Source organism: Somniosus microcephalus, chromosome 10 (genome assembly GCF_052327205.1).
Source record: "Somniosus microcephalus isolate GS21.2 chromosome 10, FLI_Smic_1.0, whole genome shotgun sequence".
NCBI lineage: Eukaryota > Metazoa > Chordata > Chondrichthyes > Squaliformes > Somniosidae > Somniosus > Somniosus microcephalus.
The window spans coordinates 4,668,574-4,690,403 of record NC_140996.1 but is presented as its reverse complement, the minus strand read 5'-3'; the positions used below and the strand labels follow the sequence as shown (position 1 = coordinate 4,690,403).

The following is a 21,830-nucleotide window of genomic DNA, read 5'->3' as shown; positions in this document are numbered from 1 at the left end:
TACTCTATCACAACCCCTCATGATTCACCTCTATTAAATCTCCCCTTAACCTTCTCTGCTCTAAGGAGAACAACCCCAGCTTCTCCACGGAACTGAAGTCCCTCATCCCTGGTACCATTGTAGTAAATCCCCTCTGCACCCTTGCCGAGGCTCTCTCAGATATATTTTCCAGATATCCATTACTTTGCTCACTCAGACCTCTCCCCTTTGCCCAGAGGGCAGATATTGTGAGACTCACATTCCTGCCTCCTGCTCCCAGTGGAAGAGACTCTGAACCAGGAGTACGGAATTGGCGTGCAGTTTACTCTATCCTTACTATTTGTAGTTTGCTCAATATGGAGCAACCGCCCTGTTGTCAAAGGACTGAAAGTTGACCGAAGTCCTGTTGCTATTTCCAGTGAGGTTACTGGTCTGTTTGCGTTCGATTGGATGCGTGAACTCTCTGTACGTTTGTTTTTCCCACAGCACACGGCCGCAGGCAGTGAAGGGGGTGGCCAGTCGCTGGTGTCCCCTGGGAGTTGCCTCGAGGATTTCCGCACCACCCCGTTCGTGGAGTGCAATGGCGCCCGTGGGACGTGTCACTACTTTGCCAACAAGTACAGTTTCTGGCTTTCCACCATCGACCCCAGCCAGCAGTTCGAGGAGCAGCCCGCACCCGACACTCTGAAAGCGGGACAGCTTCTGACTCGAATCGGTCGGTGCCAGGTCTGCATGAAGAATTTATAACAAACCTTCCGCAAGAAATCAATCACCGCCCACCTTTCAGGATTCCACAGTGTAAAGGCAACAAACTGGTGGAACAGAAAATAATATAGGAAACCAGATTCTTTATTAAACCACGCTGTCTTCTAACGTGTTACCTCGTAACACACAGATCAAAACATGACTGAAGCCAAGTAACTGCATCGCTCCACCGGAGAGACCCTGGCACACGCATTTAACTTCATTAACGCACTAAATTTAGCTTCTTGTGTTCCGCCCAAGGTGCAGCACTAAATAAGCAGGCACCACTAACATAAAACAGCTCAATGTTCACAAGCTAAGCTTTGCTCACAGAAATGTCAGCCATGGCTCAGTGGGCAACACCCTTGCCTCTGGGGCAGAATGTCATGGGTTCGAGCCCCACTCCAGAGACTTGAGCACAAAATCCAGGCCGACGCTCCCAGTGCAGTGCTGAGGGAGCGCCTCACTCGCAGGTGGGTGTAAAAGATCCCATGGCACTATTTCGAAGAAAAGCAGGGGAGTTCTGCCCAATATTTATCCCTCCGCCAACATTACTTCTTTTAATGATCTGGTCATAATCACATTGCTGTTTGTGGGATCTTGCTGTGTGAAAAGTGACTGCCGCATTTCCTACATCACAACAGTGACTACACTTCGAAAATACTTCATTGGCTGTAAAGCGCTTTGGGATGTCCTGAGGATGTGAAAGGTGCTATGTAAATGCAAGTCTTGCTTTCTTTTCACTGAGCTTGACATGGGTTTAGGCAAGTTGGACATTGAAAGGTTTGCAAGTGCAAGGGGTCATTTTATGAGTTTGAGCTCCTAATGTGGAGCCTGGCCGAGAGGGAGCACAGATCTGGAATTCAGGCACGTGACCCCCGCCCACCACATCCTTCCATCCAGCGAGGCATGCTGGGGCCTGCCACAACATTCTCAATATGCCCTCCCAGTGGGTGAGGCTCCACACCGGGAACACAAGCTCCTAATATAACCCCCACCATGACGGTACCATCTCCCAAAAGCGAATGAATTGCATGACTAATAAACACCTTAGCTCCAATCAGTATATCGAGGATTCCACATATATAAAAGGCACATTTTTAAACTTTAATAAAGCAGTTAAACTTTCAAACCAATACCAATCCAGTGTCAAATTCTTTCAAATTATGTCTGTTCAAATCAACTAAACAGGGTTATTGAATGTGAACAGGTTTAAGAACATAACATAAGAAATAGGAGCAGGAGTAGCCTATTCGGCCCCTCGAGCCTGCTCCGCCATTCAATAAGATCATGGCTGATCTTCTACCTCATCTCCACTTTCCTGCACTATCCCCATATCCCTTGATTCCCTTAATATTCAAAAATCTATTGATCTCTGTCTTGAATATACTCAACGACTGAGTCTCCACAGCCCTCTGGGGCAGAGAATTCCAAAGATTCACCACCCTCTGAGTGAAGAGATTTCTCCTCATCTCAGTCCTAAATGTCTGACCCCATATTCTGAGACTGTGACCCCTGGTTCTAGATTCCCCAGCCAGGGGAAACATCCTCCCTGCATCTACCCTGTCAAGCCCTGTAAGAATTTTGTATGTTTCAATGAGATCACCTCTCATTCTTCTAAACACCAGAGAATATAGGCCCAGTCTACTCAATCTCTCCTCATAGGACAATCCCCCCATCCCAGGAACCAGTCTGGTGAACCTTCGTTGCACTCCCTCTATGGCAAGTATATCCTTCCTTAGGTAAGGAGACCAAAACTGTACACAATACTCCGGGTGTGGTCTCACCAGGGCCCTATATAATTGCAGTAAGACGTCTTTACTCTTATACTCAAATCCTCTTGTAATAAAGGCCAACATACCATTTGCTTTCCTAATTGCTTGCTGTACCTGCCTGTTAACTTTCAGTGATTCGTGTACAAGGACACCCAGGTCCCTCTGAACACCAACATTTCCCAATCTCTCACCATTTAAAAAACTCTGCTTTTCTATTGTTCCTACCAAAGTGGAAAACTTCACATTTCTCCGCCTGTTTGGGTGATGTAAAAGATCCCCATGGTGCTATTCAAAGAGGTGCGAGTGGTTCTCCCCAATGTCCAGGCTAACATTCCTTCCTCATCCGACACCATTACTCTCTGTGGGATCTTGCTGTGTGTACCGACAGAACAACAGTGACTTCACCTCGAAAGTAATGGTTGTAGAGCATTTTCGGACGACACAAAAGGTGGCATATAAATGCAAATTCTTTCCTAGAGTTCCTCTACATGTAACTCGCAGTTTGTACATTAATACTGCTGTTTATGTGCTGCTTTAATGTGTCCACTGTTACATATCTTGCCACTAATTTATGAATGTTTGAGGAATGACTTGCTGTCAATTTGGCAACAGGCAGCAATGAGTAACACTGGTAGTTAAAAGGATGAACAGATTAAACAAAGGTGCTATACATACATTTCCAGCCACCAAGCTGTGGGAATGGGACTGAACTTGAGACATTATGTTATGAATGAGAGTTATTGCAACTACCAATGCAATGTTAGACATCAGCAAAGTAATCAATCACATTGGAAAAGAACAAATCGCTTAACCAAACAGAGGCTAGACTTGTTAAGCCAGCAATTACCTGTACATACTATCCCCTTTTATATCTATTGTATGGCAAATGAAACTTCTCAATCGATGTAATTATCCAAATTAAAAGTATTTTACCAGATGCTGCTGCCTTTGATGTGGTTTTAATACTTTCCATCTAGTTGTTAATAGTTTTGCGACTGCAGATTTTTCCTGTCAACTTTCTCCATTATAATCTCCTTCTAGTGCAGACTCTGCAGTGCCGCCACTGGAGCAAAGCTGTAATTACAACATGATGTTTACATGGGCAGTTTCTGTAATAAATATGAACAAAGGAATTTATATCGGAAATAGTCTGGGGGACAGCGCTCCCAATTTTGGCGCAGGTCCCCAGATGTTAGTGAGGAGGGCTTTGCAGGGTCGACGAGGCTGGTTGTGCGCCTTTATCGTGGCCGAATCCGGTGGCCCGTCCATTTTTTTTATTCTTATACTTTTTTGTAGCAGTTTGATACAAACTGAGTGTCTCGCTCGGTAATTTCAGAGGGCAGTTAAGAGTCAACCACGTGGGTGCGGGACTGGAGTCACCTATAGGCCCAGACCGGGTGAGGACGGCAGGTTTCCTTCCCTAAAGGACATCAGTGAACCAGACAATCCGACAGCTTCACGGTCACCATTACTGATGCTAGCTTTTTATTCCAGATTTATTTAATTGAATTCAAATTCACAAACTGCCCTGGTGGGATCTGAACTCACGTCTTTGGATTTGCTACCTTAAAAGCGCTATATAAATGCAAGTTGTTGTCCAGGCCTCTGGATTACTAGTCTAGTAACATAACCACTACGCTACCTTACCTGTAAAGATTCTGGGATGGTTACAGGGCTACGAGAGCAGAGTAGAGGAATTAGCTTTGGCCTGCTTGGTAGAGCTGGCACATACACAATGGGCCGAATGGCCTCCTTCTGTGCCTCAAAAATAGGAGAGGGCAGAAATAAATAGATGCTGTAAAATCTGGAGTTTAATTATTATTTAACAGAACTTTATATACAGTAAGGGGATGTACACAAATTACTGTAAGTGTACAATTCAACACGAGAGCTGGCCATCAGAGCCCAGGCGTAATGATTTCCACAAACACTCATGAATTCAACTGTTCAAAAGTCAATTTAATTTTCACAAGTCTGTTAACACATAACATTTTTTTAAATTGTAAGAAAAAATGTTGTGCACGATGCATCAGGGAATTCACATTAAATCACATGGCATTTATCCGATTCCAAATCATTCCTTTACAGCAGGAATTTCTTTTAATCATCTATAATCTGCCACACTGCAATTAAACCCCTTTAAAAGCAGGGTGGGAAAATCAAATCTTTCACCCCCACCATCCACCCAATAAATACTCAAGACCTTCCCGAATGGTTCCAAGCAGCGCACTTAAAAACACCCGTCTGCCAAATGAACCTTTCACTCTGGTGATTGTTCATCTTAAATCACAGCTACGCAAGTCCGTGAAAAAGGGGACGGATTGTTTTAACAACCCCCATTTCTAGCGCACAGGGACTGTGATTAGCGTCCCGAGGGCGCACCGTTCACGAGTGAACAAGCACTTATTACACTACCCATAGTATGGCATTCCCATTTAAAGCAGAGCGCGGTGGCACCAGACTGAATTTATTCTCGAAGGGACTGTGACGTACACCAGTGGGTGGCCTTTGTTTCTCCGCAGTGGATCTTGCTTACACACACACACACACACACCCTCACACACACCCTCTCACACAGACACACACCCTCACAGACACACACACACCCTCTCACACAGACACACCCCCTCACAGACACACACACACACACACACACACACAGACACACACACACCCTCACACACACCCTCTCACACAGACACACACCCTCACAGACACACACACACACAGACACACACACCCTCACACACACCCTCTCACACAGACACACACCCTCACACAGACACACACCCTCACACAGACACACACCCTCACACAGACACACACCCACACACAGACACACACCCTCACACAGACACACACCCACACTCACCCTCACACACACACCCTCACAGACACACACACACACAGACACACACACCCTCACACACACCCTCTCACACAGACACACACCCTCACACAGACACACACCCTCACACAGACACACACCCTCACACAGACACACACCCTCACACAGACACACACCCTCACACAGACACACACCCACACTCACCCTCACACACACACCCTCACAGACACACACACACACTCACACACTCACAGACACACACACCCACCCTCACACACATACACACACCCTCTCACACACCCTCACAGACACACCCTCACAGACACACACACACACACTCTCTCACACACACACACACTCTCACACACACACCCACCCTCACACATACACACACCCTCTCACACACACACACACTCACACACACACCCACCCTCACACATACACACACCCTCTCACACACACCCTCACAGACACACCCTCACAGACACACACACACACACCCTCTCACACACACACACACTCACACACACACCCACCCTCACACATACACACACCCTCTCACACACACCCTCACACACAGAACCGCTCCCTCCTTCAGAATTGATACAGTACTGTCGCGTGGGATTTCTCCTCCATTTGAAGATGGAGCGTACTGCAGCAAAGCATTCAACCATCCTTCCCTTAATTGCAGCAGGACGATTTTGTCTGTTTAGACTTCACGGTGTGCCCGAGGTCCACAGTCTGGGAGGGTTTGACTGGTTTCTCCGCAATGCGAGACACCACCAGTTCAAAAATGGTCTCAAAGAGCTGGTCTACATTGTAGCCTGTCTTGGCGCTGGTTTCAAAACACATTTTCTCTGCCGCTGGGAAGTCCTTTTCATCAAGCATCTTGTATTTAATGAGTTGGCGGTAGAAATACACAGCATCTTCTTTGACTACCTGCTTACAGGCTCTGTGGGTGGGAGCTGCTGGAGCTGGTCCCTCTGGCTCGCTTTCACCAGTCTCCGCACAGGCGTCAGTCAAGTCACATTTATTCCCCACAACAGCGAAGATGCAGTCAGGCTGCGCGGTGTCAGTCAGCGCGAGGAACCGGTCTTCCAGCTCTCGCAGACTATGACGGTTCGTTACGTCATACGTGAGTATCACCCCGGCGGCTCCCCGGCAATACATCGAGCCCAGCCCGTGGAACTGCTCCCGTCCTGTCAAAATAAGGCAAAACATTAGAAAACCCGACCCGTTCCAGACACAGAATCACCTGCCTGGGTCATTCGCTGGGGGGCGGGGGGTCCTACATTGAATTATCCATCTTTCAGATGAGGCGTTAAACCGAGGCCCCATCTGCTCTCTCGGGTGGACATAAAAGATCCCACGGCCACTATTTTGAATATTTATCCCTCAGACAACATCAGATGATCTGGTCATTTATCTCATTGCTGTTTTGTGGGATCTTGCTGTGCGCACATTGTCTGCCGCTTTTCCCGACATTACACTAGTGACGACACTTCACAAAGTATTGGCTGTGGAGCACTTTGGGACGTCCGGACGTTGTGAAAAGCGCTATAGAAATGTAAGTCTGTCTTTCTTTTCATTGTAAATAGCACAGGTCTAAGCCCGCAATAGGCGAGCCCAGCTCGCCACAAGTCGTGCGAGGTGACTGCCACCATCCTCCCGCCCATAGCCTGGACACACACCGCACCCCTAGTTGGAGGGGACGAGCTGCTCACCTCTCCACAATCCAACTGTGACAGGCATCACTCCCTGGATATTCGAGCACAGGTTTTCACTCAACCTCCAGGCAACACCATCAGCAGATGCCAACCCAAGCTCACAATCTCCTGCTCTTTTTACAGCTTCAAACATCAAGATTTTGTTTCCTGCACTGGGCTACGCTGGACTGATATTCCCTTGAGTTTAGAAGATTAAGGGATGATCTAATCGAGGTGTTTAAGGATTCGATCGGGTCGAGAGAGAGAAACTATTTCCTCTGGTGGGGGGAGTCCAGAACAAGGGGGCAGAACCTTAAAACTAGAGCCAGGCCGTTCAGGGGTGATGTCAGGAAGCACTTCTTCACAAAGGGTGGTGGAAATCTGGAACTCTCCCCCCCAAAAAGCTGTGGAGGCTGGGGGTCAATTGGAAATTTCAAAACTGTGATTGGTAGATTTTTATTGGGTAAGGGTATTAAGGGTTACGGAACCAAGGCGGGTAAATGGAGTTCAGATACAGATCAGCCATGATCTCATTGAATGGAGGAACAGGCTCGAGGGCTGAATGGCCTCCTCCTGTTCCCCTGGAAGTGAAACTAATTGCACAATGCAATGTTCTTTTTTTTTTAAAGGACTAGAATGCTCCAAAATATTTGAGTTATAGGAAGAGGCTCAGGGAGCTGCTGGACTGTCTCCAGTGTGTGGTTTCAATCTATCACACACTGAATGATTATGGGGTCACGCCGTACATTTCCCGTCAGATGTTGACGGCTCTAGAACGATCTGATTGGTCAACACAGAGGCCCTCCAGGCCCAGTGAGGAAAGGTGAATATTTTGCAAAACGCTGATGTTGAAACATTGGCTGCTGACGTGTATGAAAATAAACATTCTGGCAAAAGTTACGAAAGGCATGGGTCAGTGCCAAATGCTAAGATTCCCTCCCAGAAAGTGGAAGCTTCATTTTACTCAAAACCTTAGAGTGTTAAAGATACTGTGGGACGTACACGGAAGCCGTGAGGGAAGTTTACGCATGGGAGCTTGGTACAACCGATAGGGACACAGGAATTGCGAGATGATAAAAGACCAAAGCCCATCTGGTTCACCTTCTACCATCCTGGTAGTCGCCTGATACAACGATAATGGAGTTGTTGACCAATCACAGCGATCGATCTCCATCAATGAGTCTACAACAGACCCAGACATGAGGCGCGGAAAACCCCCAGTGGTGGAGAGCTTTGGAAACCAGAGGTCCAAAGTCACCTGTTCCTCCCGAGCTCGCTACACTCACCACACGTCATGTGTCCAATCACTCGGATACTGGATCCCTGAAATAAAGAATAGATTTGCCTTTCTAATCTAGGCTTTATTAACTTTAAAAACCCAGTAGCACATCTTTCAACACCAGTCTCCAACAATGACTAGAGAGAACTGAATTTAAGATGGCCACCACAAATCACCTGACATCCACTACCAATGAGTTTACAACATATATCTCAAGGTAGAAACAAACAACCAATTACAATACTTCTTACTAATACAGAGAACAACCACCCCATTCACCAATCACAATACTTCTTATTAAACATAGGAAATAATCACCACAATCCCAAAATATTATTCTCTGACAGAAATCTCTCCAATTTGCATTTGAATGAGTCAATACTAACTGCTTCCTATAGATGTGAATAAAAGTTGTAAAAATTGGGAATCAAAAAGCTAAGGGAAGGGCCTGTGGTCGTCGAAAGGCCACAAGGGCGAACAAAAGCAGAGTGCTGGTTTAGGGCGAGTGGGTAGCCCTGGGTTCAGTTGGCGAGTTGTCACGCTGAAGGTAATGAGCTAACTCCAGGCCACAGGAGCAAGTGACTGGGGATTAAGAATAAGGATCAGTGCCAACAGGTAGCAGGCCAGCCGGTAAATGGCACCAGCTGTAAAAACGTCACAATAAGTATTAGGACTGTGGAAAGGAAACAAGTCACAGAGAAAAAGAGGTAGTTAAGAAATCAGCACAAGAAACAGCAGCAGGAGTTGGCCATTCGGCCCCTCGAACCTGCTCCGCCATTCGGCCCCTCGAACCTGCTCCGTCATTCAATAAGATCATGGCTGATCTTTACCTCAACTCCACCTTCCCACCGTATCCGCATATCCTGTGGTTCTCTTAGTATCCAAAAATCTATTGATCTCAGCCTTGAATACACTCACTGACTGAGCCTCCACAGCCCTCTGGGGTAGAGAATTCCAAAGATTCACCACCCTCTGAGTGAAGAAATTTCACCTCATCTCAGTCCTAAATGGCCGACCCCTTATTCTGAGACTGTGACCCCTTGGTCTAGACTCTCCAGCCAGGGGGAAACATCCTCTCAGCATCTACCCTGTCAAGCCCTGTAAGAATTTTGTATGTTTCAATGAGATCACCTCTCATCCTTCTAAACTTGAGAGAATACAGGCCTAGTCTACTCAATCTCTCCTCATAGGACAATCCCCCCATCCCAGGAATCAGTCTGGTGAACCTTCATTGCACTCCCTCTATGGCAAGTATATCCTTCCTTAGGTAAGGAGACCAAAACTGTACACAGTACTCCAGGTGTGGTCTCACCAGGGCCCTATATAATTACAGTAAGATGTCTTTACTCTTATACTCAAATCCTCTTGTAATAAAGGCCAACAATGTTATGTCTGACATTGGTGATAGGTACTCGATTGCCTTGGCCTGAGCACATGGAGTTTGATAGTGCTGTTATCGTTGTATTGTGTCTGACACTGGATATAGGTATTCGATTGCTTTTGCCTGGAAGAGTGTGTTTGGAGCAGCCATTAAAAGCAACATGAACTGAGCTCTGCATACGGCCTCTGGATTATCTTTGCAAACACAACACTGCCCTGCTGTCGACATCCGGCACGGGCCACAGACCACTGCGTCTACACTGCTCGTCTGACCACCTCCGCCAATACAATTTCAGTCTCCAGTTCACACCAGGACGTGACAATGTTGTTGCATATCTGCTCTCCCGCACTGTCTCTGCCCCAGCCCCACTCGTCGGGTCTGAACATGTGGAACAGGATATCATCCAGACACTGCCCACGTCAGAGGAACTCACAGTGCAGTTCTATGGTTCCATCCTGTTCTCGAAACTGGACCTTCGACAGGGCTATCTACAGGTTCCCCTCCACCCCAGCAGCAGGGACCTCACTGCTTTTGTGACACATGCTGGCGTCTTTCGGTACACCAGGATGCCATTTGGACTTAGCTCTGCACCCAGCTGCTTCCAAAAGGTGATGTCCTCTGTGCTCGCGGGCATTCCTGGGGTGGCCATCTACCTGGATGACATCGTCGTGCATGGGCCCTCGACCTCCACTCACGACGAACGCCTTCACAGAGTTTTCACGGCTCTAGCAAAACACAAGCTCACACTGAATGGCGAAAAGTGTGTCTTTGCTGTTTCAGAGATCGAATTTGTGGGGTTTCGGTTGTCGGCTGACGGTATATCCCCACTCCAGTCAAACGTGGATGCCATTCACAGCATCCCAGAACCCAGCTCTGCAGCACAGGTTGCCTCCTTCCTTGGCATGACTGGGTACTACCTGAAGTTTTTGCCCCAGTACTCAGCCACCACAGCGCCAGCTCCTGCGAAAGGATGAGCCCTGGGTGTGGTCACAAGCCTGTACGGAAGCTGTTCGCCTCCTCAAATCACAGCTCACGTCGCCTCCAGTGTTGGCTCACTTTGACGTCGCCAGCCCCACCCTCATCACCTGCGACGCGTCCGCTGCAACTGTGGGGGCGGTGTTATCGCAGATACAGAATGGAGTGGAGAAACCAATTTCTTTTCCCTCCCGAGCCCTTAGCCCCACTGAACAGAAGTACTCAGTAGGCGAGCGTGAGGCACTGGCGTGCATCTGGGCATGTGAGCAGTGGCACCTGTACACGTATGGCCATGCCTTCACCCTGCGAACCGATCACCAGGCTCTCACTGCCCTGCTGTCGGCATCCGGCACGGGCCACAGACCACTGCGTCTACACCGCTGGTCTGACCGCCTCCACCAATACAATTTCAGTCTCCAGTTCACACCAGGACGTGACAATGTTGTTGCAGATCTGCTCTCCTGCACTGTCTCTGCCCCAGCCCCACTCGTCGGGTCTGAACATGTGGAACAGGATATCGTCCAGATGCTGCACACGCCTCTCCAAACCACAGTCTCTCTCCAGGAGCTCAAAGAGGCCTCTGAACAGGATCCGGCCCTCTCCCAGCTGTGCACCTTCATCAGAGATGGCTGGCCTCGCAAGGTGCCTGAGGAACTGTCTGCCTACTCCAGAGTTAAAGAGGAGCTCTCCTGCTGGAATGACTCCTGTGTTGCACGTGGGCTCTGCACTGTGGTCCCAAGTGCCCTTCGTGCGCATGTTTTATCCATGGCGCACGAGGGCCACTTGGGCATAGTGAAGCTCAAACAACGATGCCGAGACCTGGTGTGGTGGCCGGGTATCGACAGGGAAATCGAGGCCCTGGTCAAGGACTGTGCAGCCTGCCTTTTAAGTGGCAAGACTGGCCACCAAGCTCCCCCACCCCTGCAACCCCTTACCTGGCCCTCTCAGCCCTGGGAGCACCTGCAGCTGCAGCTGGACGTCTGCGGGGAGATCCATGGTGTCTCCCACCATCAACGGTTCCTAGTGGTGACCTATGACCTGCACTCAAAATGGCCAGAGGTCACTGCCGTGGGCTCCGTCACCTCTCGGGTCATCATTGATGTCCTTGAGTCCCTCTTCTCCCGCTGGGGGCATCCAAAGGCCATCACCACAGACAATGGCCCCCAAATGGTCTCTTCGGAACTCTCCTCTTACCTTGAGAGCAAGGGCATCCGTCACACAGCGCACTACCACCCCGATTCAAATGGGGGGGGTGGAGCGTTTTAACCAGACACTGAAAAATGGCCTCAGAGCACACCTATCCCAGGGGTGTGCGTTTGACAAGGCCCTCCTCCACACACTGCTGCACTACAGAGCCTCCCAGCATTGCACTACAGGGGTCTCACCCGCATCCCTCATGCTAGGCCGTGAGCTCATGCTGCCCCTTGGCAGGCTCCGCCCCTCGCTAGCTCAGAGCCCTGCTCCACGGGCTCAAGCCACAGTCGCTAGACAGCAGGAGAAGATGAAACTCCGCTTCGACCAGTCGAAGAGGGCCAAGGCGCCCAACATCTCAGTCTCCGATTGGGTCAGAGTCCGCAGGCCTCACCGCAACAATAAGATGGCCTCATTCTGGTCCTCCCCTCTCCAAATCAGCCGCCAACTTGGACCAGCCACTTTCTGCCTCACTGACGGTTCTCGGTGGTATGCCAGCCGCCTTCGGAAGGTGCCAGCACCTCCTGATGCGGGATTATACGGACCTAATCCCCAAGCCTTACCCCCAGAGTGGCGGGATGCACATGTGGCTCAGCCAGCCAACCCTCAAGCAGATATTGTGCCTCAGCCTGCTCCTCACCAGTCCGCACCTCGGCCTGCTCTTCACCAGCCCGCACCTCGGCCTGTTCGTACACGTTCTCGCCCTGGCCACCTACAGGACTTTGTCACTACATTTCATGTTTGAAATTCTGTGAGGGGGGAGGAAATGTTATGTCTGACATTGGTGATAGGTACTCGATTGCTTTTGGCCTGAGCACATGGAGTTTGATAGTGCTATTATCGTTGTATTGTGTCTGACATTGGATATAGGTATTCAATTGCTTTTGCCTGGAAGAGTGTGTTTGGATCAGCCATAAAAAGCAACATGAACTGAGCTCTGCTTACGGCCTCTGGATTATCTTTGCAAACGCAACAAACATACCATTTGCTTTCCTAATTGCTTGCTGTACCTGCATGTTAACTTTCAGTGATTCATGTACAAGGACACCCAGATCCCTCTGAACACCAACATTTCCCAACCTCTCACCATTTAAAAAATACTCTGCTTTTCTATTTTTCCTACCAAAGTGGATAACTTCACATTTCTCCACATTATATTCAATTTGTCATGTTCTTGCCCACTCACTTAGCCTGTCTATATCCCCTGTTTATTCCTACTCTCTGTTTTCTGTCTGTTAACCAATCCTCAATCCATGCTAGTATATTACCCCCAATCCCAGGAGCCCTAATTTTGTGTAATAGCCTCTTGTGTGGCACCTTATCGAATGCACACAAAAGCAATGGGGCAATCGCAGTTGTCGTGGTATCACTGACACAAACTACAAAACAAATCAATGACCAGACCATCTGTTTTGGTGATGTTGGTTGAAGTATAAATATTGGCCACAGGACACCGAGAATTGCACAGCTCTGCTTGCAATAGTGCCATGAGTGGGCAATCGGGGCCTCGGTTTAACATCTCATCCGACAGACGTCATCTCCGACAGTGCGGCGCTCCCTCAGTACTACCCCTCCAACAGTGCAGCACTCCCTCGGTACTGTCCCTTCAACAGTGCCGCACTCCCTCAGCACAGCCGCTCCGATAGTGCAGCGCTCTTTTAGTACTGCCCTTCTGACAGTGCGGTGCTCCCTCAGTACTGCCCCTCCGACAGTGCAGCACCCCTCAGTACTGCCGTCCGACAGTGCGGCACTCCCTCAGTACTGCCCCTCCGACAGTGCGGTGCTCCCTCAGTACTGCCCCTCCGACAGTGCAGCACCCCTCAGTACTGCCGTCCGACAGTGCGGCACTCCCTCAGTACTGCCCCTCCGACAGTGCGGTGCTCCCTCAGTACTGCCCCTCCGACAGTGCGGGGCTCCCTCAGTACTGCCCCTCCGACAGTGCGGCACTCCCTCAGTACTGCCCCTCCGACAGTGGAGTACTCCCTCAGTACCGCCCCACCGACAGTGCGGCACTCCCTCAGTACTGCCCCTCCGACAGTGCAGCGCTCCCTCAGTACCGCCCCTCCGACAGTGCAGCGCTCCCACAGTACCGCCCCTCCGACAGTGCGGCGCTCCCTCAGTACCGCCCCTCCGACAGTGCGGCGCTCCCTCAGTACTGCCCCTCCGACAGTGCGGCGCTCCCTCAGTACTGCCCCTCCGACAGTGCGGCGCTCCCTCAGTACTGCCCCTCCGACAGTGCGGCGCTCCCTCAGTACTGCCCCTCCGACAGTGCGGCGCTCCCTCAGTACTGCCCCTCCGACAGTGCGGCACTCCCTCAGTACTGCCCCTCCGACAGTGCAGCGCTCCCTCAGTACTGCCCCTCCGGGAGTGTCAACCTGGACTACGGGCTCGAGTCTCTGGAGTGGGACTTGAACCCACAACCTGCTGACTGAAAGTGTCACCAACTCAAACAAGATGACACTCTAAGAGAAGGTTCCCAAATGCACCAAATTAAATAAAATCCATAATTTCTCAGGTGGGAGGTGGCAAACAAAATATTTTAGTGTCAGTGCTTGCTTTCCCATTTAAAGTTTCTAAATCCACACCATCAGCCAAATATTGTTTTCCTGCAGTGTAAGTATTTGGAGTGTTGGTATAACGTTAGCTTGTTCGAAGCCGCCCAACCTCCCCTTTGTGCAACGGCTGACAGCCTTTGACCCGTCAGCTTTTTCAAAGCTTCCCGTTAGCGATTGCAACTTCTCTCAGTTGGCACCTGTGCCCCTCCCAACTTCCCCTTCCCATGGGCCGTCCCTCTCCGAGCCCCCAGGCCCTTCGGCTTTGTGCCCAGAACCTGGGCCTCAGTCCAACAATCTTCAGGAGTTGCTTAAAGATGAAGTGCTGTGTTGACCTTAAGGATCAGTTCCAGTTGGAACTCAATGCAAATTACCGACATTAATTTTACTCAGATGCAAGCCCAATGGGACCAACAACAAAGCCAAAGCTTTCATGAAGCAATAATGGGGAAAAGGATAAGTTTTCAATAAAATTAAACTTGCCAAAGAGTTTTTGAAAAGTAAAAATGCAGTCAGAAATAAAAACCCTAAACTGTTGGAGATGCTCTCCATAGAAAGGTAAACTGTTCATAAAAGCAGAGCGAAAACTGCAGAGAACAAGAGAGATGAAGCTGAAAGTTTGTTCAGAAGGTGAAAGATCATTGACAAGAACAGGATGGGAACCAAGGTGACCGCATGTAGAATGGCATGTGCTACCATTAGAAACATCTCGACACATCTGCAAAACCCTGGAACTACACCTCTCAATGGCACCGAATCCCCACTGCTAACTTCACTTTTGTTTTAAAATATATGCTGCTCTCTCACTGAAGAGCCTCAACCTGTCATCCCACATTGACGAGTAAGTGCGCTTTACACAGTCCAACTGTCCGGCACACTTTCATCCCCGACTCACCTCTCCAAAATGAGGGTAGGGAGGTTAATGGCTGCACAGGTTGTAACTCAGGGACAGCGGCAGAGGGTTTGACAAACAAGAAGGTCTATCAAATACTTCAGGAAGGCATCAGCAGGTTAGTGGGATGGGCAGGCAGGGGGCAGACACAATTTAATGTGGAGAAGTGCAAGGTAAAACATTTTGGGAGGAAAAACAAGGAAAGGAAGACTTGCATTTCTATAGCACCTTTCACGACCACCGGACATCCCAAAGCGCTTTACAGCCAATGAAGTACTTTTTCAAGTGTAGTCACTGTTGTAATGTGGGAAACGCGGCAGCCAATTTGTGCACAGCAAGCTCCCACAAACAGCAATGTGATAATGACCAGGTAATCTGTTTTTGTGATGTTGATTGAGGGATAAATATTGGCCAGGACACCGGGGAGAACTCCGCTGCTCTTCTACTAATGGTGCCATGGGATATTTTATGTCCACCTGAGAGAGCAGACAGGGCTTCGGTTTAGCGTCTCATCCGAAAGACGGCACCTCTGACAGTGCGTCCCTCCCTCAGTACTGCCCCTCCGACAGTGCAGCGCTCCCTCAGTACTGCCCCTCCGACAGTGCAGCACTCCCTCAGTACTGCCCCTCCGGCAGTGCAGCACTCCCTCAGTACTGCCCCTCCAGCAGTGCAGCACTCCCTCAGTACTGCCCCTCCAGCAGTGCAGCACTCCCTCAGTACTGCCCCTCCGACAGTGCAGCACTCCCTCAGTACTGCCCCTCCGACAGTGCGGCGCTCCCTCAGTACTGCCCCTCCGGCAGTGCAGCACTCCCTCAGTACTGCCCCTCCAGCAGTGCAGCACTCCCTCAGTACTGCCCCTCCGACAGTGCAGCACTCCCTCAGTACTGCCCCTCCAGCAGTGCAGCACTCCCTCAGTACAGCCCCTCCGGCAGTGCAGCACTCCCTCAGTACTGCCCCTCCGACAGTGCAGCGCTCCCTCAGTACTGCCCCTCCGACAGTGCAGCGCTCCCTCAGTACTGCCCCTCCGACAGTGCAGCACTCACTCAGTACTGCCCCTCCGGCAGTGCAGCGCTCCCTCAGTACTGCCCCTCCGACAGTGCAGCACTCCCTCAGTACTGACCCTCCGACAGTGCAGCGCTCCCTCAGTACTGCCACTCCGGCAGTGCAGCGCTCCCTCAGTACTGCCCCTCCGACAGTGCAGCACTCCCTCAGTACTGCCCCTCCGACAGTGCAGCACTCCCTCAGTACTGCCCCTCCGACAGTGCAACGCTCCCTCAGTACTGCCCCTCCGACAGTGCAGCACTCCCTCAGTACTGCCCCTCCGACAGTGCGGTGCTCCCTCAGTACTGCCCCTCTGACAGTGCGGCACTCCCTCAGTACTGCCCCTCCGACAGTGCAACGCTCCCTCAGTACTGCCCCTCTCACAGTGCAGCACTCCCTCAGTACTGCCCCTCCGACAGTGCAGCACTCCCTCAGTACTGCCCCTCCGACAGTGCGGTGCTCCCTCAGTACTGCCCCTCCGACAGTGCGGCACTCCCTCAGTACTGCCCCTCTGACAGTGCAGCACTCCCTCAGTACTGCCCCTCTGACAGTGCGGCACTCCCTCAGTACTGCCCCTCCGACAGTGCAACGCTCCCTCAGTACTGCCCCTCTGACAGTGCAGCACTCCCTCAGTACTGCCCCTCCGACAGTGCGGCACTCCCTCAGTACTGCCCCTCCGACAGTGCAACGCTCCCTCAGTACTGCCCCTCCGACAGTGCAGCACTCCCTCAGTACTGCCCCTCCGACAGTGCAGCACTCCCTCAGTACTGCCCCTCCGACAGTGCGGCGCTCCCTCAGTCCTGCCCCTCTGACAGTGCAGCACTCCCTCAGTACTGCCCCTCTGACAGTGCGGCACTCCCTCAGTACTGCCCCTCCGACAGTGCAACGCTCCCTCAGTACTGCCCCTCTGACAGTGCAGCACTCCCTCAGTACTGCCCCTCCGACAGTGCGGCACTCCCTCAGTACTGCCCCTCCGACAGTGCAACGCTCCCTCAGTACTGCCCCTCCGACAGTGCAGCACTCCCTCAGTACTGCCCCTCCGACAGTGCAGCACTCCCTCAGTACTGCCCCTCCGACAGTGCAGCACTCCCTCAGTACTGCCCCTCCGACAGTGCGGCGCTCCCTCAGTCCTGCCCCTCTGACAGTGCAGCACTCCCTCAGTACTGCCCCTCTGACAGTGCGGCACTCCCTCAGTACTGCCCCTCCAACAGTGCAACGCTCCCTCAGTACTGCCCCTCTGACAGTGCAGCACTCCCTCAGTACTGCCCCTCCGACAGTGCAGCACTCCCTCAGTACTGCCCCTCCGACAGTGCAACGCTCCCTCAGTACTGCCCCTCCGACAGTGCAGCACTCCCTCAGTACTGCCCCTCCGACAGTGCGGCGCTCCCTCAGTACTGCCCCTCCGACAGTGCGGCGCTCCCTCAGTACGGCGCTCCCTCAGTACTGCCCCTCCGACAGTGCGGCGCTCCCTCAGTACTGCCCCTCCGACAGTGCGGCGCTCCCTCAGTACTGCCCCTCCGACAGTGCGGCGCTCCCTCAGTACTGCCCCTCCGACAGTGCGGCGCTCCCTCTGTACTGCCCCTCCGACAGTGCGGCGCTCCCTCAGTACTGCCCCTCCGACAGTGCGGTGCTCCCTCAGTGCTGCCCCTCCGACAGTGCGGCGCTCCCTCAGTACTGCCCCTCCGACAGTGCGGCGCTCCCTCAGTACTGCCCCTCCGACAGTGCGGTGCTCCCTCAGTACTGCCCCTCCAACAGTGCGGCGCTCCCTCAGTACTGCACTGGAGTGTCAGCCTAGATTTTTTGTGCTCCAGTCTCTGGAGTGGGACTTGAACCCACGACCTTCTGACTCAGAGGCGAGGGTGCTGCCCACTGAGCCACGGCTGACAGGAGTGGCGTGTACACCGATTTCTGGCGGGTGTGAAGTAACAGAGCGATCTACAGGTTCAAATACACCATTCCTCAAAAGGGAGAGCGCTGGTAGATAAAGCCAAGAAGTTATTTGGGTTTTACACACAGGAGCGTTCAGTACAAGAGCGAAGAGGTCATGATAAAGTTGAAGGCATTGGTTAGGTCACGGTTAGATTACTGAGTGCATCATAGAAAGGACATTAAAGTCATGGAGAGTGTACAGCGTAGGTTCCCCAGGATGACAAAGCACAATGGGAAACTGAGGAGGGGGCTATTTACATTGAATCAATGAAGACCGAGGGGCGATTTAAATGGAAGGTTTTTTTTAAATCACAAAGGCAAGTTGTTGTTCGTGATGTTGTTGTTGTACCAGCAGCACATTGGGAACCCAATACGGAATGGGGTCTGAGGCCAGTGAATGAGCGCCGGCCGCTCGGGTCACTTTGGGCCGTGCTGTGAACAGCAGTTTGTGTCCCAGACACGGAGGCAGGAGGCTTAACTTCCCTTTTAGATCTCAATACTCGAATACGGATTTGAAATTTCACGTCTTTCCAAGACTTTTGGATTGGAGACTATTAACAACAGCTTGTATTTATATAGCGCCTTTAACACAGTAAAACAGCCCAAGGCGCTTCACAGGAGCGATTATCAAACAAAATTTGACATCGAGCCACATAAGGAGATATTAGGACAGGTGTTCAACGCCATTCACAACTCCTCAGATAATGAAGCAGTCCATGCCCGCATGCAACAAGACCTGGACAACGTTCAGGCTTGGGTTGATAAGTGGCAGGTAACATTCGCGCCACAGAAGTGCCGGGCAATGACTACCTCCAGCAAGAGTCTAACCACCTCCCCTTGACATTCAATGGCATTACCATCGCCGAATCCCCCACCATCAACATCCTGGGGGTCACCATTGGCCAGAAACTTAACTGGACCAGCCACATAAATACTGTGGCAACAAGAGCAGGTCAGAGGTTAGGTATTCTGCAGCGAGTGTCTCACCTCCTGACTCCCCAAAGCCTTTCTACAAGGCACGAGTCAGGAGTGTGATGGAATACTCTCCACTTGCCTGGATGAGTGCAGCTCCAACACTCAAGAAGCTCGACACCATCCAGGACAAAGCAGCCCGCTTGATTGGCACCCCATCCACCACCTTAAACATTCACTCCCTCCACCACCGGCGCACCGTGGCTGCAGTGTGTACCATCTACAAGATGCACTGCAGCAACTCGCCAAGGCTTCTTCGGCAGCACCTCCCAAACCCACGACCTCTTCCACCTAGAAAAACAAGGGCAGCAGGCGCATGGGAACACCACCACCTCCAAGTTCCCCTCCAAGTCATACACCATCCTGACTTGGAAGTATATCGCCGATCCTTCAGTGTCACTGGGTCAAAATCCTGGAACTCCCTCCTGAACAGCACTGTGGGAGCACCTTCACCACACGGACTGCAGCGGTTCAAGAAGGCGGCTCACCACCACCTTCTCGAGGGCAACTAGGGACGGGCAATAAATGCTGGCCTTGCCAGCGACTCCCACATCCCATGAAGGAATAAAAAAAGTGACCAAAAGCTTGGTCAAAGAGGTAGGTTTTAAGCAGCATCTTAAAAAAGAGAGGTGGAGGTGTTCGGGGAGGGAATTCCAGTGTTTAGGGCCTAAGCAACTGAAGGCACGGCCGCCAATGGTGGAGCGATGGAAATCGGGGATGCGCAAGAGGGCAAATTTGGAAGAATGAAGAAGTCTCGGAGGGTTGTAGGGCTGGAGGAGGTTACAGAGATAGGGAGGGGCGAGACCATAGAGGGATTTGAAAACAAGTCTAAAAATTTTAAAAATCAGGTTCGGGGACTGGGAGCCAATGTAGGTCAGCGAGCACAGGGGTGATGAGTGACTGTTTCAGCCAAAACAGAACTCCCAGATCCCAGGTGGACTTCACAGAAACTCATACCCCACTGGAACATGGGGGCAGAGCCTCGGGTCTGGCCAACTGCCTCTGTAGCTTGCTTTGAAAGGCCACTGTGGTGGAGTGCCCACTTTGCTGTTCTTTCTTTAGTACAAAGGCTCATGGTGAAGAGACGGACTATACAGTTCAGGATGGAGCCTTTTGCAAAATTGGTCTTTTAAGCAGGGTTGTGGTAGCTGGTCTGGGTGAGCCAGTTCCTGCCGTCAAACCAGTTTCCATAGACTTGTATCGCCGGTAAAACCCACCCTGCAAATGGTTAACAAAAACTCGTTTTCAAAACGGCCTAAACACCAGCTCACTGGTGCCAACATCCTGCAATCCAACTAAAAACAGGAAGAAAAAGGTCACCCGAAAAGTCATGACCTGTATTTTCCGGTTACAGACACTGCCCAGCCGGCTGTGCGTTTCCAGGTTTTATTTCAGGGGTTCCCCCCCCTCCCCCCTCCCCCCGATTACACAAGCCGGCGACCCATCTCCGCCCCCCCCCCCCCCAACACTGACACCGGTACAATCGCAGCCGACTGGCACACACAACCACAGAGCTTTTTAAAAAGATTTTCTCCAATGGATTTTGGCATCACACTGAAAAGGTTTTCAATGCGAAGATATTCTAGTCTTCAGGTCAGTTCCCAGAGATGGAAAGAAACAAAACCACATAGAATGATAAAGCACAGAGGAGGCCATTCGGCCCATCGTGCCTGTGCCGGCTCTTTGAACGAGCTCTCCAATTAGTCCCACCCCCCCTGCTCTTTCCCCATAGCCCTGTAAACTTTTTCCATTTGAAAGTTACTATTGAATCTGCTTCCACCGCCCTTTCAGACCCCACCCTTAATCGTCTAAACTCGAGGGAATACAACCCCAGTCTGTGCAACCTGCCTGTTGCGTTTGCAAAGATAATCCAGAGGCCGTAAGCAGAGCTCAGTTCATGTTGCTTTTAATGGCTGATCCAAACACACTCCACAGGCAAAAGCAATCGAATACCTATATCCAATGTCAGACACAATACAACGATCACCGCACTATCAAACTCCATGTGCTCAGGCCAAGGCAATCGAGTACCTATCACCAATGTCAGACATAACATTTCCTCCCCCCTCACAGAATTTCAAACATGAAATGTAGTGACAAAGTCCTGCAGGTGGCCAGGGCGAGAACGTGTACGAACAGGCCGAGGTGCGGACTGGTGAAGAGGAGGCCGAAGTGGGGACTGGTGAGGAGCAGGCTGAGGCACAATATCTGCTTGAGGGTTGGCTGGCTGAGCCACATGTGCATCCCACCAACTCTGGGGTAAGGCTTGGGGATTAGGTCCGTATAATCCCACATCAGGAGGTGCTGGCACCTTCCAAAGGCGGCTGGCATGCCACCGAGAACCGTCAGTGAGGCAAAAAGTGGCTGGTCCAAGTTGGCAGCTGATTTGGAGAGGGGAGGACCAGAATGAGGCCATCTTATTGTTACGGTGAGGTCTGCGGACTCTGACCCAATCGGAGACTGAGATGTTGGGCGCCTTGGCCCTCTTCGACTGGTCGAAGCGGAGTTTCATCTTCTCCTGCTGTCTAGCGACTGTGGCTTGAGCCCGTGGAGCAGGGCTCTGAGC

At 51.2% G+C, this 21,830-nt stretch overlaps 3 protein-coding genes across 4 annotated transcripts in view; 1 reads left to right on the top strand and 2 right to left on the bottom strand.

Annotated features, from left to right (window-relative positions):
* LOC147111397 (uncharacterized) overlaps positions 1–3,435 on the top strand; it is a 325,410-nt gene extending 321,975 nt beyond the window's left edge. Inside the window, 1 exon segment of the mRNA XM_085999884.1 lies at positions 466–3,435. Coding sequence (XP_085856010.1) covers positions 466–726 — 261 coding nt within the window. The 3' untranslated portion in view covers positions 727–3,435.
* LOC147111396 (uncharacterized) overlaps positions 1–5,297 on the bottom strand; it is a 48,525-nt gene extending 43,228 nt beyond the window's left edge. Inside the window, exon 1 of one of the 2 annotated variants that reach the window (XM_085998355.1) lies at positions 3,432–5,297. The gene's annotated coding sequence lies outside the window, so the exon portion shown is untranslated. The remainder of the gene's footprint in view (positions 1–3,431) is intronic. The other variant, XM_085998356.1, reaches the window with a different exon arrangement.
* Positions 5,298–5,472: 175 nt separating this feature from the next.
* Positions 5,473–21,830, bottom strand: part of rab20 (RAB20, member RAS oncogene family) — a 40,730-nt gene continuing 24,372 nt past the window's right edge. The window contains exon 2 of the mRNA XM_085998357.1: positions 5,473–6,545. Within this exon, the coding sequence (XP_085854483.1) occupies positions 6,028–6,545 (518 nt within the window). The 3' untranslated portion in view covers positions 5,473–6,027. The remainder of the gene's footprint in view (positions 6,546–21,830) is intronic.